The sequence below is a fragment of the Asterias amurensis genome, chromosome 21 (assembly GCF_032118995.1).
Source record: "Asterias amurensis chromosome 21, ASM3211899v1".
In the NCBI taxonomy this organism is placed as follows: domain Eukaryota; kingdom Metazoa; phylum Echinodermata; class Asteroidea; order Forcipulatida; family Asteriidae; genus Asterias; species Asterias amurensis.
The window spans coordinates 856851-882147 of record NC_092668.1 but is presented as its reverse complement, the minus strand read 5'-3'; the positions used below and the strand labels follow the sequence as shown (position 1 = coordinate 882147).

Here is a 25297-nt window from a genome sequence, read left to right as displayed (position 1 = left end):
CTTAGCTGCATTCAGCTTAGAGGCATCTGTAAACTGAAGTAAGGACCGATGCCCCACCCTACCTACCCCAACCTCTCCTACTTTGGCTGCATTCAGCTTAGAGGCATCTGTAAACTGAAGTAAGGACCGATGCCCCACCCTACCTACCCCAACCTTCTCTCACATTGGCTGCATTCAGCTTAGAGGCATCTGTAAACTGAAGTAAGGACCGATGCCCCACCCTACCTACCCCAACCTCTCCTACTTAGCTGCATTCAGCTTAGAGGCATCTGTAAACTGAGGTAAGGACCCATGCCTCACCCTACCTACCCCAACCTCTCCTACTTAGCTGCATTCAGCTTAGAGGCATCTGTAAACTGAAGTAAGGACCCATGCCTCACCCTACCTACCCCAACCTCTCCTACTTAGCTGCATTCAGCTTAGAGGCATCTGTAAACTGAAGTAAGGACCGATGCCCCACCCTACCTACCCCAACCTTCTCTCACTTTGGCTGCATTCAGCTTAGAGGCATCTGTAAACTGAAGTAAGGACCGATGCCCCACCCTACCTACCCCAACCTCTCCTACTTAGCTGCATTCAGCTTAGAGGCATCTGTAAACTGAAGTAAGGACCGATGCCTCACCCTACCTACCCCAACCTCTCCTACTTAGCTGCATTCAGCTAAGAGGCATCTGTAAACTGAAGTAAGGACCGATGCCCCACCCTACCTACCCCAACCTCTCCTATTTAGCTGCATTCAGCTTAGAGGCATCCGTAAACTGAAGTAAGGACCCATGCCTCACCCTACCTACACCAACCTCTCCTACTTAGCTGCATTCAGCTTAGAGGCATCCATAAACTGAAGTAAGGACCGATGCCCCACCCTACCTACCCCAACCTCTCCTACTTAGCTGCATTCAGCTTAGAGGCATCCGTTAACTGAAGTAAGGACCGATGCCCCACCCTACCTACCCCAACCTCTCTTACTTAGCTGCATTCAGCTTAGAGGCATCTGTAAACTGAAGTAAGGACCGATGCCCCACCCTACCTACCCCAACCTCTCCTACTTAGCTGCATTCAGCTTAGAGGCATCTGTAAACTGAAGTAAGGACCCATGCCTCACCCTACCTACCCCAACCTCTCCTTCTTAGCTGCATTCAGCTTAGAGGCATCTGTAAACTGAAGTAAGGACCGATGCCCCACCTTACCTACCCCAACCTCTCCTACTTAGCTGCATTCAGCTTAGAGGCATCTGTAAATTGAAGTAAGGACCGATGCCCCACCCTACCTACCCCAACCTATCCTACTTAGCTGCATTCAGCTTAGAGGCATCTGTAAACTGAAGTAAGGACCGATGCCCCACCCTACCTACCCCAACCTTCTCTCACTTTGGCTGCATTCAGCTTAGAGGCATCTGTAAACTGAAGTAAGGACCGATGCCCCACCCTACCTACCCCAACCTCTCCTACTTAGCTGCATTCAGCTTAGAGGCATCTGTAAACTGAAGTAAGGACCGATGCCCCACCCTACCTACCCCAACCTCTCCTACTTAGCTGCATTCAGCTTAGAGGCATCTGTAAACTGAAGTAAGGACCGATGCCCCACCCTACCTACCCCAACCTCTCCTACTTTGGCTGCATTCAGCTTAGAGGCATCTGTAAACTGAAGTAAGGACCGATGCCCCACCCTACCTACCCCAACCTTCTCTCACTTTGGCTGCATTCAGCTTAGAGGCATCTGTAAACTGAAGTAAGGACCGATGCCCCACCCTACCTACCCCAACCTCTCCTACTTAGCTGCATTCAGCTTAGAGGCATCTGTAAACTGAAGTAAGGACCCATGCCTCACCCTACCTACCCCAACCTCTCCTACTTAGCTGCATTCAGCTTAGAGGCATCTGTAAACTGAAGTAAGGACCCATGCCTCACCCTACCTACCCCAACCTCTCCTACTTAGCTGCATTCAGCTTAGAGGCATCTGTAAACTGAAGTAAGGACCGATGCCCCACCCTACCTACCCCAACCTTCTCTCACTTTGGCTGCATTCAGCTTAGAGGCATCTGTAAACTGAAGTAAGGACCGATGCCCCACCCTACCTACCCCAACCTCTCCTACTTAGCTGCATTCAGCTTAGAGGCATCTGTAAACTGAAGTAAGGACCGATGCCTCACCCTACCTACCCCAACCTCTCCTACTTAGCTGCATTCAGCTAAGAGGCATCTGTAAACTGAAGTAAGGACCGATGCCCCACCCTACCTACCCCAACCTCTCCTATTTAGCTGCATTCAGCTTAGAGGCATCCGTAAACTGAAGTAAGGACCCATGCCCCACCCTACCTACCCCAACCTTCTCTCACTTTGGCTGCATTCAGCTTAGAGGCATCTGTAAACTGAAGTAAGGACCGATGCCCCACCCTACCTACCCCAACCTCTCCTACTTAGCTGCATTCAGCTTAGAGGCATCTGTAAACTGAAGTAAGGACCGATGCCTCACCCTACCTACCCCAACCTCTCCTACTTAGCTGCATTCAGCTAAGAGGCATCTGTAAACTGAAGTAAGGACCGATGCCCCACCCTACCTACCCCAACCTCTCCTATTTAGCTGCATTCAGCTTAGAGGCATCCGTAAACTGAAGTAAGGACCGATGCCCCACCCTACCTACACCAACCTCTCCTACTTAGCTGCATTCAGCTTAGAGGCATCCATAAACTGAAGTAAGGACCGATGCCCCACCCTACCTACCCCAACCTCTCCTACTTAGCTGCATTCAGCTTAGAGGCATCTGTAAACTGAAGTAAGGACCCATGCCCCAATCTACCTACTCCCAACCTTCTACCTAGCTTGCGTTCAGCTTAGACGCATCCATAAACTGAAGTGCCTATGACCAACATTCGTCTCTGTAGGACGTAGGAAAAAACTTATTCAAATATTCTCAATTCCCAATGCAATGACTATACCTTTTAATAATCACTAAACACTCAAAGTCAAAAATAAAACCAGTGAACCAGAAAAAGTAACTGGAAATGAGCAGTGGAGGTGAAGCTCATGAGAGGGAAAACTTTATTATGTAAATGTCAATATTATTTAAGAGAGGAACTTTTCGAAAGAAGCTTTGAAGAATGGTTTTATCTCAACAAAATTGTTATGTGCCTTTCAGATGCTATTTTGTAAAAAGTATAATAACATAATTTTATTAAGTGTTTTTGTAAGGATAGGATTATGTTTACAAAGTTTATTTTAGCAAAAATAGTTACTGTCTCTTTAAAACTTTAATAATTTTAAGCAATGATGACTATTTTACATGAATGTTTTAAAAGAAGATAACTAATCCAAGCTGATGTGTATGACAATATTAAAGCTACTATCTCTCACTTTTTTCCCTATTTTGTTGAAAGTAATTTTAAATGTTTCCTTGATTGTTTGATAAAAATGGTAAAATAGACATCTTTTTCATCTGACAATTAACACCTGTTATCTCCATATTATTTCTAAAAAGTTGACTTAATTGGATCATGCACAAACCAGTTGAGCTTCTGACGGCCCAAGGCAGACTAATTGCTGGACCATTAAGTTTATGTCCTAAGTAATTCAATGTGAATGCAACCACCAGTGAAAAGGATGTTATAGTTCCAAGCAGAACTTTGTATATTTCAACATTTCCCGCACTGGCTTTTTAAGTCTGAATGACATCAAAATTTGTAACCTAAGATTTTAAGTTTATAAAAATGTAATAAAATTAAACTTTTATTAGTCACATTTTGCCATTAAGATTAGTCGACAGGCATTGTAGAGATAACTGTTAAGATCAAAAACAAATATGGAGTATAATCATAGTTGAAACTGTCTACATTATTCTGACTATGAATTTAAGATAACACTATGCATTCTCCAGAAGATGGTCAGAGCACACTGACCAAAACGCCAAGCAAACCGGCTCTTCTTAGAGCCAGCTCTACTCACAAAAGAGATTTTTACATGGTGTCACCGCAAACCTTTTAGACTATGAATTTGTGGATGATTTTTCACAGAAGAGTGCACAACGTTACAAAAGGAGAAAATCTGTTAAAACTATTGTAGAATGTTGAACAAAATTCTTTTTTGTGTTGTGGCCGAGTGGTTTAGTGAATGAACTCATTTGATTGCTAAATCATCAGCATGTGGGTTCGAATCCCTGCCATGAAACTTTGTGTCCTTGAGCAAGACTCATGCAGCCTGGGTACTTGTTTATTGCGAGGGCAGAGATGGTTCTTGTGGTTGATTTAGATTGGTGCGTTACATACTTTGCACAGCACAGGCCTTATACTCCCAAGAGAGCTGAAATGGTTTTAAGGAATAAACACTGCACATAGAATTAGATTTTGTTTTCAATTTAACACAAAGTTTATAACTTATGAGAACTTTATTTATAGGTTTACATGAATGTAATAGGCATCTTGTTATTATCTTATTATGCAATAAACATTCCAATTAACCTCAAGTAGAAATCTGCTTTCAATTTCTGTTTTTATTTCACTCTAATAATTAATTCTGCAGACAAAAGTATACAAAACAAAAATATATAAGTTTGTGTTTTCTTATAAAAGCACGCCCGACCACGCCCCTTTGCGTGACCAAGACTTAACGAAACTGATGAACGCTGAGGGTGCACTTTATTCCTACAGAAACACGTAATTCAAAACCTCAATGGGCCCGGGTTGTTTTGTTGTTTTCACGCTGAGCTGGGAAAACTATTCTGCACCAAACCCCGGGAAAGTAGATGTTGGTTATATTATAGACACTGGGCTGGATAGACGATGTGCACATTGAACTTGTTGGGCATAATAAACGCACAGATAAGAAATCACGGTGACTTTTGATGCAGTGTTAGTGAATACTCCCAAACATTGAGTGGAGTTTGCAGGGAGGCTGTTCGAAGACTTCTGCATGCCGTGGTTTAGCTTGTAATTGACGGCCAAAGCCAGCTGCTCGTGTGTGCGTCGATCGAGGAGGACTACACGTGCAGGATCTGTGAGATACACTGTATGAACAACATCGCTACACCTTAGATAACTCGGAACAACTTTTGCGGTATGTGTGAAAACAACATTCCTTATCTGTTGTTCGCCTGTGTTGGTTTTGAACTCATCGATTTTCATTTTGTGTGCATTGTTTGGTTTTTTTTTTTTTTTTTTTTTAAGATGATCTTCCCGCTACCCGTCAAGGGAACTCCCACAAGGGGATAATATTCTTTTACAAACACCAAGCTGGCAACAGCCAAACTCTCTCATTTAAACATTGATTTTTATCGTCCATGTATGATTATGAATTGCACAAATAAAGATTAACATTCGGCCACCACTTTATTATTACTCATTTTTAACTACAAGTAGGAATATCTCATTTGAGTAAATTAGAATTAGTTCATCTTCATTCATCTTCATTTACTGTACAGAAACCTGTTCTGGGGTACCAAATTTATTTCATTAAGAATGAAAAGGTAGTGACAGGATACTATATACTATACATTTTTTAACCAGAAATTGTGATTCAGTTTTCTACACGACAATAGTCAATACTTAAATTCTAGTAATTGTGAGGTGAGGGGTAAGCTTGGTAGGATTCGAACCCACAACCTTGCAAGTCATGCAGTCTATTTAATCTGCTTTGCAACCAAAACGACCAACAAACTATAGAAACTTCTGCTTGTTGTATTATTTTTTTCTAGTCGTTAATTCTAGTCGTCAGTTAATTCAATTTGTGTTTCACATAATATTTATTTTACAGAAATGACAGAAATGACACAAACACCTGTTCCAAATGGGAAGCCATCGGCAAAGGAGAAAGAAAGCAAAAAAGAGGTTTGTCTCACTTTGGAAAGTTTTTTTTTCTTTCTCAAAGACAAAATTGTGCTCTATTTTTTTTTTTTTTTCAACAAAGGTTAAACTGAAATATTAAAAACATTAAACAGAAACCAGAAAAAAATACAAATAAATGTCTCCACAATGTAGGGCCCCTATTGTAAAACAATTAATGATAGTAATATCAGCCCCCCCCCCCCCCCCCAAAAAAAAAAAAAAGTAATAGAAAAATAAACAATGTGACCAAATAGGGAACTAGGACAATTTTTTTTTGAACAATTAGTCATACACTTAATTAATATTACCATGATATGTTCCTGGTTAGCTGAGCACTAAATATTGAAGGCGGCATTTAAATTTGTTTTATTTGCCCTGTCCAAAGTTGTTTTCCTGGTGGGCCACTGACTAGTACACAATAACTGAAGGCCTTTTGTGTTCCAGTTCTGATTGGAATCTGAAGATTACAGTAGAACACAATTCACAAAATCCTTGATATGACCAAAATGGGCTATTCAATGAGGTAAATTTTCCACCTCCACAAGATCGTACCATAGAGACACACTTAATGAGGGTGCAAAAGAATGTCCTCGCGCTGAATAAGCTAGCAGAGAATTCCCCCCCCCCCCCCTCCTGCTTGGAAAAAACCCAACAACAACAAAACTCAATTCTAAAGGTAGGCCTACAATGTTTCCATTATAATAAAGTTCAGTGCCTAAACCCATTTTTTTTCACAGGCTGTAAATCCTAACCTAATACATGTTCTCCTAAAATGTTTTAGACCAGCAAATCCGTCAGTCTGAACAGGTGCAACTCAATAAACCTCATCATCAGAAACCCTAAGATTTATTTGGCGACAAAAGGCCCTGGCATTTCAAAGAAGGCTTTGCTTTGTTTTTCCCATGTGGGCTTAAGTTGGTGGTGTTAGCCTCAATTCCCATGTGGCTTGCCGCAGGGTACTTTTACCTCAAGATGAAAACATTGGCTAAGTTCTCTGTCAATTAAGTTGAGACTAGATGTGTTGTTTGTTTGGCTAAAAGTTGAGATTATTAATTTATTTAAAGTCATTAGAAAATTAGGCTACAATTTTCAAAAGGGTCCACCAAAAAAGGTCCACCAAAAAGGGTCCATCAACTTAGACAACTGAACTGTATGCATTAGATTAGGATATACAAACTAATTGAACTAAATATGGTTTTGTTCAGTGAACATTTGAATTGATTTTTTTTTTTTTTTTTCAAAAGCAAGATGTTTTTCGACTTGACTTGATTGTTCAAAATCAACCTTCCTCTTAGAAAAGTTATAAAAATTGATATAGACTCAAGAATGGAAAAAAGGGATTTTTCATTGGTATCATCCTTCCTCTATAAAACTGTATTTTTTTTCTAACAGAAAGTAAAACTTCTAAAAGTACACTGAACCAAAAGCAGAACTTAACAACTTACCATACAAAATACCACACAATGGACATGTCTCATGACTTATTCCCTGCAAGCTTATTGCTAAGCAATGAACTTTATCAAGCAATAGTATTATTTCTTTTCATTAGTTTTTCGAAGCTAATTCAATGTTTTCACTTTTCAGGACAGTGACAGTGGTTTGTTGTGATCTAGGTTAGAGAAATACGGGATTGTTTGTTATATATATTTGTATTGTACAAGGTACTTTCACAACAACCAAGCTTTCAAAAAAAAAACCATTCACCAAGAGGTACGCAAAAGCCACTGGGGGTCGGCACCTAATAAAGAATCAGTGGAGTTGAACATTTTGAAAGTGGTTTTATCAACACAATTTCTTTTCAATGTGAGGTGTTCAGCGTAATAATTCTGTTTCATCTCTATTTGAGCATGGAGCTATAAAAAACTAAGAACCCTGGGGAAATTCGAGGAAAAAATTTGACTCACTGTTTATATGAAAGCAAGATCGTACTTCAAATGGCTGGTAAATAAAATCTGCCTTTGGGCTTAGGGATGGGATGGCTCATTCAAAATACAAAATGAAACACTACTATGACAGGTTTGGACGTTTTGCCAGCATACTAAAACCTCCAAAATAATTTTGTTTTTAAATAAAGCCCAATGATCTACCCGGACCACATGGGTGATTAACTTTTCCCGAGATGTTCTTGTTCCACACTGATTCAACGTTAAAATGCTTCACAAATTCATGAGTGATTTATTGTTCGCACAACTTTTCATTGACACAACACATTTCAGCACCACAAAGTTGTTCATTTCTAAACCCACTTTAGAAAAAAAAGTGCAGTTTCACTCATGATTCCACAAAATTTACAGTGCCAAAAGTTTATAAGTTTTAAGGCCGTGCCTGATTCTCTTACAGAAACCAAATCCCACAAATTGATGGTCTGTTCTCTTGTTTTGACATTCTGAACCCCCCTGGGCCAAAGTTAATCTTCCCCTCATCGGGTGACATGTGTGCCTACCCCATGGAGTTGACCAGTCTTGGTTTTTCTTCCGAGTTTCTCTCTTTCTTTCCTCAAATCAGGTTATTTTTGTCTGTGTTTTTAGCGAGACCACCAGAGAGTGTTGTGCCACTCTGCAGAAACATTTCCTCTCTTTGGTATTTTTGAGGTTCTGAAAACAAAATTTGTTTTTCTAGAAAAAAAATCAAGAAATTTGTTTTTCCAGTTGTTTGAAGACAAAGTGAATTTAAGTATTTACCCTCCCCTGTTTTTTTTTTTTTTTTTTTTTGAGAGGGCTCCTTCACAAAGTTTAATATACTTTGAACCCGGAAGTCTTCCTCGTATTTTCTTCATTTTTCCGTAGGAGGATGTCTTGGTATTTCCAAATCTCGTATTCTGGCTGGAATCAAGAATTTCTGTCTCTTCTTGGTTATGGAATAAACTCCCTACTCCTACTAGAAATCCAACTGGTCTAAAAAAAAAAAAGGCCCTCAAGACTTATCTTTTTTCTGTTGGCATGTAATTTTGGTTTCTCTTGTCTGCCCTCCTTTCCTGTTTTCCTCTTCTTGTCCAGCACTTTGCATCTGTTATAGTAAAAGTTTATCAGGCCTTGAGTTTGATTCTTTAAAGCCATTGGACCCTTTCGGTACAGAAAAAAAGCAAAAAGTTCACAGATTTACAAATAATTTACAGCGTTTACAGAAGGTAATGATGAAAGACTTCTCTTGAAATATTAGTCCTTGAAATGCTTTACTTTTTGAGAAAACGGTAAAACAATATAAATTCTCGTTAGCGAGAATTACGGATTTATTTTAAACATGTCATGACACGGCGAAATGCGCGGAAACAAGAGTGGGTTTTCCCGTTATTTTCTCCCCACTCCGATGACCGATTGAGCCTAAGTTTTCACAGGTTTGTTGTTTTATGTATAAGTTGTGATACACGAAGGGTGGGACTTGGACAATACTGTTAACCGAAAGTGTATAATGGCTTTAAGGGGCACAGCAATTCCCCTCTGCAAAGGGGCACTTCTATGAGGAAGATGTTGAATTGGAACCTTGCAGATGGTACCATATATAGCAATACTTTGAGGCACCAAGGCGACTGCTGTGGGTGGGTTGGGTATTTCGAGGCATTTTTGACGCGCTTTCTAAAAGTCATGTTTATTATTATTATTTGCTATTCATAATGAAATCATGATGCAGTATTAATGCCATTCAAATCATGCTTCAGATATTTTCAATTTTGTTGGCTTTGTGTCGCTGAAATGCTCCATTAGAAAGTCAAAGTTCAACACTAGAAATTTCCCCTGGGGGTAATGACTGAATGGTTTCAACATGCTGTAAAAATTTCAATTGGTCTTGACAAGTGAATCATCCATTAAATCTATTTATTTGTAGGAAATTCACCACTAATCTAAACATTGCACAAGTGGGTTGTTAGGGACAGCCTAAAGTCATCAACATATTTCAGGTTGTAGGCCTACAGAGTATACAAGACATAATAGAACTTTTTTCAAAACTGAGTTTACACCCCTTTTTAAGTCGAACATGGTCTTCAAAACCTGTAGTCCTCACCTGCACTTGAAGTTGCTGTCCAGCCTTGTGATAGGCTGTCTCTCATATTAAACAGATATACAATTTAAATAGCAGTGAAACAAAAACAACATTGTCAAAGACCATAGACCTCACTTAATGTATCTCATCATTTGCATAAAAAAACAAGCATGTCAAAATTTGGGCTCAATTGGTCATCGAATTTGCGAGAAAATTATTGTGAAAAAAACACCCTTGTGTGACGAATTTGTGTACTTTCAGATAGGAATTAAAGACTATTATTTTAGTGAGAAACTACCTCTTTCTCAAAAACCAGGTTACTTCAGAGGGAGTAGCCCCCAAATTATTATTATAAAAACACAGTTTTATCCTGTGTTTTTTTTTTCACTATTAATGACATTTTATGTCAGATTATTGTCACATCTCACATTCTGATGCAGCTGAGAACTGAAGTACAAATCAGGTTTTAGTCTATCGGGAAGTTATCAATTGACAGGTTATTGTCATCAATAGGTTATTAATTAGCATAAAGTTGGTTTGCACAAAGTTCAATGGATTTATAGCTTTATAAATTGTATATAATAATAATAATAGTATTATAACAAAGACTTGTAATGCGTACATATCCACTCTTATTGGTCTTCATAGAGATACCAGCATGTACATACACTTTGTTTTTTAAAGGTCGTCGACCGTAAATTAAATTCCAGATTCAATAGCTAATTAGAATAAAGTTCAAACAGAGATTTTGTATTTCTTTCATAATTTGTATGTAATGCATAGAGATACAAAGATTATAAATACAACTGGTTTGTTTCAGTCAGAAACAAGTAGGGCCCCTAATATATACAGACTGATTGTTCAGAATGTCAATTCAATACCAGATTCAATAGATACATGTAATTAGCATAAAGCTGTAGCTTATTCATAATTGATTTGTATACTATAGAGATAGGCCCTACCAGCCATTATATACAAAGTGTTTTGTAACCAGTAATTAAATTGACTCGTGATTGAGTTTTATGCCCCCCCCCCCCTGCATATTGTTGTTTGGTCTTAGTATAAATTGAGATGTTGTCTTTGGCTGTTGGGATATAAATGCATTTGGATCTCTGTGGATGGAACAGGGTGACAACTGAATTGTGGCAAGTATGGTAAGATTTTGTATTTCATTTAAAGGATTTGGTACTTTTTCAAAATGTCCATAGATTTACATTAAACTTACAGGGTTTGAAGATAATGATAGTAAAAAGCTTCCCTTCAAATATTACTTACTGAGGTGCTGTAGTTTTTGAGAAATGAGTAAAACATTGTCATGAAAATACGTTTGTAAATGATTAAAATACTTTTCGTCTCATGGGATGAAAACTATTTTCATGACATTGTTTTACCCATTTCCAAAAAAACTATAGCATGTATATAGGGGACCAAAGCACAGGCATCATTGCAATTGCTGTGTGTGCCATGGTTCATTTCAAGGCCTGTGGTAGAAACAACAACTCTCACTTTGGGCTTCCAGTCTCAATTAAATACGCAGGCTATTCTGTATTGATACTAAGCAGAAGAAGGTCTCTGAAGAAAGTCTCCTTCCAGGCACTAGATAAAGAAAGGTCTTCTAATCCAAGGCCTAAAGTCTCTTACATTGTTGGATCCTTTTTAATGCTTCATTCGGATCAATGTGTTTTGAAACGAGATTGGATGTTGTTTTGTCGGTCTTTTGTGTTTGATTCCTGAAATTCCCTGACACTTTTATAAAGAGTAAGTAGTAATGGAACTATAGCTTAGCATCTTCTGGTTAAGCTGCAAAAGGCATTGTAAGGGCCTTTGTGTAAGATTTAATGGGAGGGTGGTACCTTATTTTGGTGCTCATCAGGAATGGTGTACCCCCTCTTGTGTCGTAATATTGTGTGGTTAGAATCTCAGAAACTTTTTTGGGGGAGTAGAAAGGTACTCCTGTATATTAAGAGAAAAATGTTGTCTTGATTTATGAGAATTAAACTCTAAATTGGAGGGGATTTCAAAGTTAATTCAGAGGATTGTAATATGGGACTGGTAAATCTTAAAAATTTAAAAATAAATCATAGAAGCATTTAAAATTCAAATCTGAAAGATTTAATTTTACACCTTAAAGTAGATTGGTCCCTTAATGAAATCCTTTGTATTAACTTTTAAAACCACCCCATGTTGATTTAGAGTGATTGAGAGCTGGGGAATCCCCTGTATGGTGACCTAGATTGTTGGTAATTTGGGAACTTTACCGAAAAGTTTTCGTTTTGGTATTTTTATTTTATTTTTATAAAGCAGTATTTAAGTTGAGGCAATGGCGACCTTCTTGTAAAGTCATAGAAACTGATACAGTGATACCTTTGTACATAACCACATTACTTTGCAGTGAAATATTTCTCAAAATGCTGTTATGTCATAAGCTGCTGTAGGCTTGGTTAAAGGCAGTGGACACTTTTGGGAGAAACTCAAAGTAATTATCATATAGAAACGGCTCCCTCTGAAGTGACGTAGTTTTTAAGAAAGAAGTTATTTTCCACGAATTTGATTTCGAGACCTCAGATTTAGTATTTGAGGTCTCGAAATCAAACATCTGTAAGCACACAAGTTCATGTGAAGAGAGTGTTTTTTTCTTTCATTATTATCTCTGAACTTAGACGACCAATTGAGCCAAAATTTTCATAGGTTTGTTATTTTATGCATATACATGTGGAGATACACCAAGTGGGAAGACTGGTCTTTGAAAATTACTAATAGTGTCCAGAGTCTTTAAATAACCAAAGTTGTTATTGCCGTTAATTTTATGAGTGATTACAAAACAACATACCATCCCTTTCAGTTTGTATAAGCTCTGTTCATCCAGGGGTTGCTTGATGGATAGTTATCTGTCTCTCTTGATTTATGCTGGTAGTTAGAACATTACCAGCAGGCTACAAAACAAGCAAGAAAGACAAACAGAAAACAAGCGAGACAAGTAAACAAGTAGACTAGACACATGTAACAAGACTCACAGCTGGACAAACAAACAGCAGAACTCACTAAATCCGAATCCCTTTTCAAATTCTTTTATTGTTTGACCTCTTTCTTAAAAAATTGTTGACAAGATTTTTTTTGTTCAGTGCTTGTCAGATTTTGATTTATTTCACATAGATGATGATTGCATTTGACTGTTATTTTTTGATATTTGTTAACCAGGAGTTGCTGGGTTCTACATTATCTTTTCATGACATCAACTATGAGGTGAAAGTCAAAGTCAAGCGAAAAGATGTTACAAAAACCATCCTAAATAACATAACGTAAGTGTGAAATTATTATTGGTCATCCATTTCAAATTCTCTGTTAAACATTTCCTTGGCTTACTCGTCTGAGTTCAGGGTGGATTTCGCAAAGAGTTGAGACTAGTGCAGTCTTATTTCAACTTAGGATGAGTTACTCATCCTAACTTGGGACTATCTTACGTTTTTAATATCTCCTAGGACTAGTCCTTAGTTAAAACTAGTCCTAACTCTTTGTGAAATCGACCCTATATGACTTAATTATTTGTAACAAATAGGCCTAACTATTTAATTTGTTATTACAATTACTGATTATTTTGATACTTTTTTATACAGTGGAGTATTCCAGCCTGGGATGAATGCAATAATGGGACCAACAGGGAGTGGAAAAACCTCGTAAGTGAAACTTCTTTTTACCAGATACTTTTATTTCGCTTCGGCAAACGCTAATAAATCTCAACGTAATGAACCCAAATAAAAGTTTACTCTCAGTTTGTGGCAGGAGGTAAAATTATTAAAAACATTGTTTTTCTTCTTTCTTAAAAGTTCATAAAAGTTCTTCGGTAACTTAATCCAAACACAGGTATCATTGAAATGTCGAGGTAATAAATATTGTCAACATCATAATATGTCTTTATTCCAATCTTGAACATTGCAAAAAAAATGTTCAGGTGTTTTCGCTTGTCATAAATTTTCCAGTACAGCCCCCCTCCGTCATCACCTCTTGTACTCTACGATATATCTTTTTAACAAACACCAAAATTTAGATTTACAGTGACCCAATTTTGTTTCGTGGGATTTCTTGTCAATCGTAAATTGTAATGTTGCCGTCAGTTAAAGGCACTGGACACGCTTTGTATTTACTCAAAATATATTTTTGCAGAACAACTTACTTGGTAATGAGCAACGGAGAGCTGTTGTTAGTATAAAACATTGTGAGAAACAATTCCCTCTATAAATGTACCCTAGTTTTGGAGAAAGAGTTATTTTCTCTCTGATTTGAATCTGAGAAAGACTTTGGGTCTGAGGCTTTTCTCAGACATCTGAAAGCACACAAATTTGTGCAACAAGAGTGCTGTTTCTTTCATTGTTCTCTTGCAACTTTGATGACCAATTGAGCCCAAGTTTTCACAGATGTGTTACTATATACATTGGGATGTGAGAATACTGGTCTTTGACAATTACCAAATGTGTCCAGTGCCTTTAATTGTTATGGTTTTTCCTTTGTTTGTGTTTGTTATGAAGCCTTCTTGACATCTTGGCGAGACGCAAAGATCCCAGGGGAGTGAGCGGGACTGTGCTGGTAGACGGCGCAAAGCAACCTGCTAACTTCAAGTGTATCTCTGGCTACGTGGTGCAGGTAATCTACATTTCATTTCATTTATTCTGAGTGTAAAGCCAAGGACTCTTAGAAAAGCGAATTTAATCAATGAACTAACAAAGAACAAAACGGAGAGAAGAAAAGGAAGGAAATAGCAATTTAAGATGTTAGAGGGAGACTGACTTTTTGACAACAACTCCAAATGAATTGTGCCATACTTCACAACCCTTCAACCATTTTATGATCCATAAAAAGCATACACTTTGCCTTTCCTGTACAAATTTTGTATTCTCGACACATCTTTTAATTTTGTCTTGCTAAAGGTTTCCTTGTAACATTCTTGTTGTTAATCAAAGGATGACGTTGTCATGGGAACACTGACAGTAAGAGAAAATCTTGCCTTCTCAGCCGCCCTTCGTCTCCAGGGTAATTTCAGCCACTCGGAACGGGCGGAGAGAGTTGAAGACGTCATCACAGAGCTCGGACTGTCAGATTGTGGGAACACAAGGGTAGGTTGGAACTGACTAGCAAAAGGGTGTGGAAACATCAACTAATTATACTTACACAGGGAAATCCGGGAAGAGGCAGATCCTAGACACTCATTCCGGAGGGATTGGCCATGTCCAAATTGGCGCTTACAGCTTCGGCTACGGCTGTTGCTAAGGGTGTTGCTAAGGGCGTCCTTTACTTCAACGCATGATGGCGTGGAAATCTAGCTGTAGCCGTAGCCGCCAATTCCGACACAGCCTTAGTGTGCCCTGTGAGGAGGAAGTTCAGGGGCCTTTCTCTAACCTTCCCTTGGGCTCTGACTCCTGCTCTAGGTTCTGTCTGCTAAAAATACACAACAAGTACTCGGATGAAAAAATGCACGATGCTCCAAAAATGTATATACTCGCTATGCTTCCACTGCTAATGCAGAGCGCGCGGAACCTAAGCCCGATACGAAGCCCAAGCTGAGATTTGAGAAAGGCTCCGAGTTGAGCTGAAGGACTACACCAAAAAGTTGATCCTTCATTTGTTTTCCTTACTTTTACTACTGGGAACTACTTGTGCAGACAGAGCTGTGCCAAAAAGTATTGTCTTATTTTTCTTACAACGGTTTCACGAAGGAGCGGATTTTGTTCGGATGAAACAAGAAATGCAAATAAGAGTAGAATCGTATTTTTCTGTCCAAATATTAGGTTGGGACTGAGTTTATCCGGGGCGTCTCCGGTGGAGAGAGGAAACGTACTAACATTGGGATGGAGTTGATCACCAAGCCAAGCGTTCTGTTTCTTGATGAGCCTACAACGGGTCTGGACGCCGCTACGGCCAGTGTTGTTATGCTTCTCCTCTCAAGGTGATTATCTCATTTTAGAATCTTTTATGTAAAAATTATTCAAAATTTGTTTACAAAATAATATTACTTGATAATTTTTGTTGCAAAAAATAGTTAGTGGCGTTTGACCATAGAAGAGTCTTACTTGAATGCTAAAAAAAAACTATATTTATTTTAGCCTTCAAGAAATACTCTGCTAGGGTCAAAACATCGGACCATTAACAATTTTTTGAAGTAGAATTCCAAACCTACCTCTGGCTTTACCTCATTTTGAATAACTAGTTAATCTTATCCTGACCCTTTCCTAGATTGTCCAAGAGAGGGCGCACTACCATTTTCTCTATTCACCAGCCAAGATTCTCTATCTACCGGCTTTTTGACACCCTGCATCTTCTGGATAAAGGCACGACAGTTTACCACGGACCCACGGAAGGGGCTCTCAACTTCTTTGAATCAATCGGTAAATTTCATCACCTTGGTCTATTACAGTTGCGTAGTAACATTTTCTATGCCCAGAACACATAGTGACAGCCAGAGGGGTGGCTGGGTGTCTTTCGGGCACCCTTTTTTTAAATTTGAACACTCTGTTTTATCTGTCATTTATATATAAATGTACTGACTTTGACACCAAGTTCTTAAATTTCCAGCAAAACCTTGCTAGAAATCTTAAGGGATGAAATGAAACTAAAAGAGTTCAAAAACATTTGAAACAAAACAGTTTATGTTACCGTATTCTTTCTATAACAGGTTACCAGTGTGAGGAGCACAACAACCCACCAGACTTCTTCCTTGATGTCATCAATGGCTACTTGAACTCATCTCTGAAATCCCTTGGTCCTGCAGCAGAGGAGAATGGTAAATCGCTGTAAACACATGTTTTGCTGACAGTTTTTAGGGAGACTCCTGGTCAAGATGTTTTATTAAAAAAACAAAAACAAAAAAACTAAAACCTGAATACTCTTAGAGTGTTTAAATTGGAGTTGGTAGGGAACCATTGACAAAACATAGTACCAAGCAGTCGACATCCCCCTTTCTAGTATGCCTTAAACACTTGTTTTGTTACAAATACCTTTTAGAATTTGTTTTTACCCTTAACCTTTGTATACTCATTTTTCTCCCTGATTCCACAGGCAAATTACTTGGGTGGTATTCGAACCCACAACCTTTGCATTGCTTTATAAAGAACACATGTCATACCACAAGACCGTTGATCTAGCCTGGTGGATAGAGGAAGTTCAAATCCCATGTATCCCTACTTGTATTTCTACTAACTTCTCCCTATCTTCTTGGTGGGGACTCGAACCCCCATAATCTCTGTTCCTTATCCCAAATCCAATCAAACTTCTGATTTTCCCATTTCAGGTGACTGTGAGAAAGGCACCCAAGTCATATTGACTGAGATGGACAATGGCCTCTCCGCTAACCCGTCTCTAGCTGAGCTGTTCAAAGCGTCAACGGGACATGAAACGATGACTAGCGACGCCGGTGTCATCCATCTGTCTCATAAAAATGGGGAAGATGACGCGATTGTGCAAGATATTCAATATGCAACTTCCTTTCCTGTCCAGGTAAAGAATAAAATATTATTTTTATTCAATTAATTTATTTTAATAATACAGGCCTTGAAAAACCCCACAGCACCCACATGAATACACCGATCCATTAAGCCAGGCCCAGTTATCATTGACCAATCATAACCGCGAAATCTGATCACCATTTGAACCGTTTGGTGATCTTTGCACTAATGGTGATCGGGTTATGCGGCTGTGATTGGTCAACTGGTAAGGAGGCGGGGCGTAATGGATCGGTCTATTGCCGTGGTGCCATGCGCTTTTGCTGTGATGCCCTTTGTAAAGATCAAGTGCAAACTTTTTTCTAACTCAATTGTATCAACATTCCCTTTTTCCCCACTCACAAACATTTTCCTTCTGCCCCCTCCTGCATCCTACTTGTGTCTGACAGTAGTTTATTTTTATTGTTTTCTCTACAGATGAAGTATGTCTCAAAGAGAACCATCATCAATTTCATCAGAAGTCCACAACTTGCCATCTTTCAGGTCAGTTAAGTTGTCACACATTCCCTTTTAATGAGTCAAACTTGAAATTTTGAAAATGTTAAAAAGAACCCAGTGACAGGCAACTGGGCACAATTTCACTAAGCTGATTATTAAGCACAAACCAAATGTGCTTACCTGAAATTAATTGTCAAAATAGTGTCATAATGTACTGTTTGCAATGTGGTCTCCCACTTATTTGCTAAGCAGAAAACCTTTGTGCACCATTTCTGCTAAAGAGCCTCAATTAAATTGGTCCCAGAAGAAAAAATCTTATAATTAGTTAAAGTTAATTTGATGTGACTTTTCTGAGGAAAAATTCTCCAAACTTTCCTGTCTTTTTAATTTGTAAATTTATTTTTATTTATTTATATTCCTATTTATTTTGTTGTAGCCGCTGAGTATGATTTTCCTTTCCCTGATTCTTGGTGTCATCTTCTGGCAACTGGACCTCTCGCTAAACTCCGGAATCCAGAATAGGTAAATCAAAATTATTTTAATTTATCAGGGAAACCTATGCTTCCTGTGGAAATCCACGCTGACTGCAAACTTTATTCTGTCCTTGAGCCATAACTGCTGAGAAGAGCTGTAAGAGTTCCATAAAGTTGATCACAGAAATCTAAATAAAAACTCAAGTCTTAGGTGGCTTTCTGTCTGTTATAGCTAGCGATAAGGGCTGAATTGAGCAAAAAGGGTTTTAAAAGTTGAACCCAGATAATCAAATTCAGAAACCTAAAGCTAGCATTCTGCTCATTATAAATCAGCAGCGCGAGTTTCATAAATTTGATCCCAAATGAGATAAGCATAAATAGATTAAACCTAAAAGATGTTGTAATTATTATTTACCTGCATTTTTTTTGCATTTCTTTTGAGATGTTATTTTATAAGATGTTCCTTATGTATGAAAATATTTATATATTTCTAGAGTTGGTGCGTTTTTGTTTGTAACCATGAATATGGTGTTTGGAAACATGAGTGCCATCGAGGCTTTCATCCAGGAAAGAGTCATCTTTGTGTAAGTCAACTCTTCTTCCAAACCCAAATCATTTTTGAAACCATGAATTGTTCATTTAGTAGCTTGATGTTTTTTTTTCAAAATTACCTGGGATAATTATCATAAATAATCATAGCTAAAGACTAATCCTGTCATAATCCTGTCAATAAGAGGTTTCCAAGATGGTATATTGAGCAAGACCCAGTCATCTTTCATACAAATTAACATTACACCCTATTTAGACACTCAACTTGTTTAATATTACTTTGAATCTGTAGGGCTGGCAAAAATTCATTTTGTAAAACATTTCAAGAATTGACTTTGAGCAGTTCTAAATATGTTGTCATTTAAACCATCTTTCCCAGATAACTTTAAAAAACCATCAAGCTAGAAGTTGCCATATCACTGTTGTTTTTACAGAAAATAAATTTTGTTTGTTAAAAGCAAATTGTTTTGACAAACACAAAGAGCTCAAGGATCCTTTTGTCAAACTTGGCTTTCTTACATTCCACCGTTTTATACAGACATGAGACTGCGAGTGGTTTTTACAGGGTGTCCACTTTCTTCATCTCAAAAATATTCTGCGATCTGTTGCCAATGAGAATATTACCAACGGCTTTGTTCGCTCTCATTACGTACTGGATGCTCGGTAAGTGGGTACCAGCGTAAGTGGGTACCAGCTTATTAATTATTAGTCCTCTTACAGTCTAATTAAGTTTTTCTTTTTGTTGTTTTAATTGGAATCAAACTAAAACTCATTTTAATACTTAATTGTTTGTTTGATTTTTGTACTTTTTTATTTGTTGTTTTCTTTATTATTTATTTATTAACTTATGTATGTTTTAAGTTTATTTCATTACTTGAGGGGGGTGGGGGCGTAATGGTTAGGCTGAATGTAGCCCACTTTGTAGGCCCATTCAGTTGCCTTTTTAAAAGTTGTAACAGGACCAATCGTTATAACTGTAATTTTTGTTTTAATTTTTAAAGTATAGGGCTCAATTTAATACAAGCAGATTGTTGCAAAAAGCCTCAATTGACAGAGAACCAGTCATAAAAATATTCATTTAAAATGGTGTTTTGGCTGGTAACCTAACCTCGCTAAGCAATATTTTAGCAGCTGGTATGTACTAAGTGCTCCTTGGTGAGACGTGAACTTCTTGACTTCTCTTCACCAGGTTTGAAGGCGACAGCGGGATCATTCTTTATCTACCTTTTGAATCTGATCATGACAACATTTACCGCTTGCAGCCTCTCCTTTGCCATCAGTAGTACGGTCACCTTACAGAGTGTCGCCACTTTACTTGTCTCCTTGTGTTATGTCGTCATGCTTGTAAGTAATTTACATGTTATCAGACCCATAAAATAAGATAAAAAAACACTGTATTCTCAACTATAGTTGTCGTTTTTGTAGTTACCCTATGATGCCCTGTCACACAAGGGAATATTTTCAGGCAACTAGGAGGCAACCAACCACACTGCATGCAAAATGAACACTTTGGCAGCACAAAAAAAAACATTCTTCTAGCTGGTACTCACTATCTCCCCCCCCCCCCCCCCCCCGAAAAAAAAAGAAACAGAAATCGATTTTCTCTCTAGAGATTCTGATTGCCTGGAACTGGTTGCCTGCAAATTGACTGTGCGAAACCAGTGCCACTCAAAAGGAACCAGACTCTGGTTTCCTTTCAGGCCCTCTCTTGCTAACATTATTGGTGATATAAAGTTTCTTAATTCATATGTTAAAAATAATCTTAATCTTAAAAGAATAAAACTTAAAATCCCCTTAAAATTTTTAAAATTAATTTTTATTAGTGTTTTATTGTCACATGTATAATATATATATAAACAATGAAATACATTTGGGTTTTGCATTTCTAAAATGAGCGATTTGATCTCGAAAGATAGAGTTTTCTTCTGAGATACTTTGTTGTGTTTGTCTTGCAGGTATTCAGTGGTCTACTGGTCAATATCGCATCCTTACCCTCCTGGTTGCAGTGGATTCAATACCTAAGCTTATTCAGATACAGTCTCAATGTAAGTCTTGGTCCTAGTGTTCTGTAACAATAATAGATACCAATTCTTCCAACAACCAAAAGGTACCAGACTATGTCTTCCTCCAAGCCTCTCTTTGGGTTGAATTGATCTGAAGGTGGAAAAGAAAGGTTTGCCGTTTGGGAAAATCAGCATAGTGATTAAACACCCTGTTAAAGCCCTTGTGTTTGATAAAATACTCCTCCATTTTTTTTTTTTAGGACCAATAATCATGCCTGTGTTTTCCGTTTTGTTTGCAGGCATTGAGTGTAAATGAACTTGTCGGACTGGAGTTTTGCGGGATGATAGGCAACAGTACTATCTGGTGAGAACTTTTCCTTTTCCTTATCTTAAAATCAATAAAATAAAATTTGCAACGATGTTTCTATAAAGGTTGTATTATTATCGAAAGCTGCTGTAGGCCTTTTACCAACAGGTTTTATTGGGATTCATTTCAACATGAAACCGGTTTTCCCTTTAAAAACCGGTTTGAACAAGTGTAATCATAAACCTTTTTATTATTTACTCATGTAACAGCATGTCTGGAGAGTCTTATCTCGACGGTCAAGGGATCAATTACTCAACCTGGGGACTTTGGCAGAATGAATTTGCTCTTGGCATCATGTGTCTTTGCTTCTTGCTTCTGACCTACATCAAACTCAGATTGATTCCAAAGTACAAGTAGAATTTCTCATGCGGCAAGACGGGTCTCATGTACTACCGCAGACACTTCCTACAAGAAGACAATTCCAAAGTACAATAACAGTTTTCCAATAATAAGATGGGTCTCATGTACTACCGCAGACACTTCCTACAAGAAGACAATTCCAAAGTACAATAACAGTTTTCCAATAATAAGATGGGTCTCATGTACTACTGCAGACACTTCCTACAAGAAGACAATTCCAAAGTACAATAACAGTTTTCCAATAATAAGATGGGTCTCATGTACTACCGCAGACACTTCCTACAAGAAGACAATTCCAAAGTAAAAGAACAGTTTTCCAATAATAAGATGGGTCTCATGTACTACCGCAGACACTTCCTACAAGAAGACAATTCCAAAGTAAAAGAACAGTTTTCCAATAATAAGATGGGTCTTATGTACTACCGCAGACACTTCCTACAAGAAGACAATTCCAAAGTAAAAGAACAGTTGTCCAATAATAAGATGGGTCTTATGTACTACCGCAGACACTTCCTACAAGAAGACAATTCCAAAGTAAAAGAACAGTTGTCCAATAATAAGATAGGTCTCATGTACTACCGCAGACACTTCCTACAAGAAGACATTCCAAAGTAAAAGAACAGTTGTCCAATAATAAGATGGGTCTTATGTACTACCGCAAACACTTCCTACAAGAAGACAATTCCAAAGTACAAGTAGAGTTGTCCAACAGCAAAATGGGTCTTAAGATTGTACAGATATTTCTACAAGCAAGGCAATTCCAAAGTACAAGAAGAGAGCTTCGAAAAACGCAAGGTGTTTTCGAAGACTTTTTTAAGCAGTGTGATTCCAACCAAGCAAAGTGTTTCCAAAGTACTCATTTAAACTTCCATGAAGCAAGGTGGTTCTGAAGTATAAAATAGAGCCTTCTGGAAAGCAAGGTTATCCCAAAATACAAGAGACTTCCACCAAGCAAGGTGTTTCCAAAGTACTTGTTTAGACTTTCAACAATCAGAATGATTCTGAAGTGGAGCCTTCCAGAGAGCAAGGTACAAGTAGAGAGTTTTCAACAAGCAAGGGGATTCGAATGTTCAAGTTGAGCTACACACCAAATATAAAGTGAGGATGTAAACGGCAAGATGTTTGTAGAGCTACATCGTTTCTCACTACGATAAGTCAGAAACTACAGATGCAAAGTGGAGTTCAAAGAAGATGAAGATGGCCGAGTGTGTGCTTTCATATTAAACCCCAGAGATCCGTGTCATCAGGCTGTTTCTGAATCAATGGCTTTGGTTGTGGCTCTGGCTGAATCACCTACAAGGCTTGGAGTTTACCATTAGCCATAGCCGTAGCTTCTTCCCTCACACAAAAAGTCCTATCTTGTAGGCGAAATTCTGATAGATTCCTAGATATTTAAACAGGATTCCTATTCCATTTTTTTGTAAGGGTTGGTTCTGATTCAGCCTATTTTAGTCATTGTCATAGCATGGTCTGAGTCTTCAGGACACAGGCTATATCTCTGGGCCCAGATACCTGTATATAGTTCTATTTAATAAAAGGGTATAATTTTATTGTTTTTCTAACTTGAAATAAATTTAATGTAAAGATGACAAGTTTATAAATGTTTGATTTGAACCAACAGGGTATTGAAGGGTAAATGGATGGAGGTGTAGACAGTTTTCTGTTCAAAAACAAAAAACATATGGATACAATATTTAACAAACTAAAAAAAATGAACAGCTTATGTTGGGGGGTTTATATTTTCAAGAAGTAAATTCAACAATACTTTTAAACTGTCCGCAATTTGATACCAAACAAGAGGGGGGACTATCTTCCAGGTACTGCTTTAATACTGTCAAGTCTCAAACTCACAGGGCCGATTTCTTGAATTGTTTCTGAAGTATTCGAAGGATCTGCTGGTACAACACGTGCCATAAGTATTTTGAAATAATGGTGGCCATTATAGAAGTGCACTAGTTGGTTTGGGTGTATTCAGACAGATTTACTCAAACATATAATGTGATTATTAATAGTCTTGTGTTCACTTTATTTCAAAATGGCTTATCTACCGCCATGTTGCTACACAGCCTTGGAAGTTGCCCTTAATCAAGCATGACAGTTGATTTATTTTCCAATATCAGTTTGTTTAGTCATGTCAGGCGAGACAATAAACCTGAATGTTGAAGGCCGAATGAATGATTTGATTTGCAGGATTAAAGCTGCTACAATGTTATCCAGCTTCCTATTTGTCTTTAGCAGAGATAAATCCGGAATGTTCAGAAGGGCTGGGACCCGGCGTAATCCCCGGTCAACCTGCGTCCAATTTCATAGAGCTGCTTAAAGGCATTGGACACTTTGATAATTACTCAAAATAGTTATTGGCATAAAACCTTACTTGGTTAAAATATTCTTCCTCCATGGTTAAACGGGTAATGGGGAGAGGTTGGTAGTATAAAACATTGTGCGAAACAGCTCCCTCTGAAGTAACGTAGTTTTTGAGAATAATTGATCACTAAAATGTTAGAATTTGATTTCGAGGTCTCGAAATCAAGCATATAAAAGCACCAAACTCGTGCAACAAGGGCGTGGTTTCTTCTATTATTTTCTCGCAACTTCGACGACGAATTGACCTCAAATTTTCACAGGTTTGTTATTTTATGTATATGTTGAGATACACCAAGTGAGAAGACTGGTCTTTGATAATTACCAATAGCGTCCAGTGCCTGTAAGTACAAAATATAGCTAAGCACAACCAAGTGATACTTACCAGAAAAGGGTTACCAGCCAAACTACCATGTCACATGTACAATTTGTGACTGGTATCCTGCTCATTTCTGCTTAACCGAAAAAAAAATTAAGCAATATAAATTGGTCCCTGGGAGTTTTTTGACATAAATTGTGTTTGATTCCAGTGCATATCAATAGACGTACTTTTAAAAACATTTGTATTTAAATGGATTTAAATGCAAAGTATTTTTTTTTCTTTTTTTTTTTAACTATTCCATTGTTTGAATCCTGTATAAATTAATGTACAGATACACAAAACTAACGTCTGATAATTTCAATATTTCAAAAGGCGGTCGCGCTTTTGAAATATCGTCGAAAACCTGGGGCGAATTGTATGTCACTCCGGAATAATAATAATAATAGCGGTAGTACAGTTAATGACGATCCTATAAGCTAAAGTTAGTAGTCCCAGCCTATTTCTATACCATCCGCCCATAGTTAATAAGCAGGACAGTTCTTTTCAGAACTGAGAAGTCTCCCGAACACCCGAACAATCTACTCCGAGGTAGTAGACTTAAGCAAGACAGTTCTCTTAGAACAACTCTACCAAGTAGATCCACACATGGTGTTACCGCAAACCAAATATATATTCCTCACCATCGATGCCTCAAATCATATATAATAATAGGGATGCACAATCTGGGAGGCGTGGCTCAATATAATTATACAAATTTTGAGCATAAAGACTTTTATCATTTACATAATATTATTAACCACATTACTTCCAGGTGAGGGTGAAATGTTTCTCAAAATGCTTTTAATACACAGGGTACATTTGCATACTTTCTTATTTTCTCTATTTTCTTACGAAGTGACACGTTTTTTTGCAAAATGCAGGGTTGCTGTTACAGTTTGACCGCAAAGTAAATTTTGTAAAGTCCTTTTAAGTATTTTGTTTCTTGTTTTCCGTTATATTCATGCACATTTTGTTGTGGTATTAAAACTTTCTTTATTACTTTCTCTTTGTATTGTTTTGTTATACCATGCACACTAGAGCCGAATAAAAATAAATAACAAAAAATCATCAACGTTTCTAGACAAATATTTGTTTGGTTACTCTG

At 37.9% G+C, this 25297-nt stretch overlaps 1 protein-coding gene across 2 annotated transcripts; it reads left to right on the top strand.

The window, feature by feature from the left end:
• The first annotated feature begins 4635 nt into the window (after positions 1 to 4635).
• LOC139953042 (broad substrate specificity ATP-binding cassette transporter ABCG2-like) lies at positions 4636 to 25260 on the top strand. Of its 2 annotated transcripts, XM_071952438.1 has the most exons (18): positions 4636 to 5045; positions 5742 to 5815; positions 12989 to 13089; positions 13405 to 13464; positions 14314 to 14428; positions 14746 to 14898; positions 15571 to 15728; positions 16016 to 16167; positions 16455 to 16562; positions 17070 to 17275; positions 17698 to 17763; positions 18155 to 18240; positions 18686 to 18775; positions 19279 to 19403; positions 19930 to 20084; positions 20696 to 20785; positions 21043 to 21107; positions 21320 to 25260. In XM_071952438.1, exons 2-18 carry the CDS (start codon positions 5744 to 5746, stop codon positions 21465 to 21467), a joined length of 1950 nt encoding a protein of 649 aa, XP_071808539.1. In that variant the 5' UTR covers positions 4636 to 5045; positions 5742 to 5743; the 3' UTR covers positions 21468 to 25260. The 2 variants fall into 2 exon arrangements, with proteins under 2 accessions (XP_071808539.1, XP_071808540.1); XM_071952439.1 differs by lacking the exons at positions 4636 to 5045; positions 5742 to 5815 and adding an exon at positions 10884 to 10944.
• The last annotated feature ends 37 nt before the right edge of the window (positions 25261 to 25297 follow it).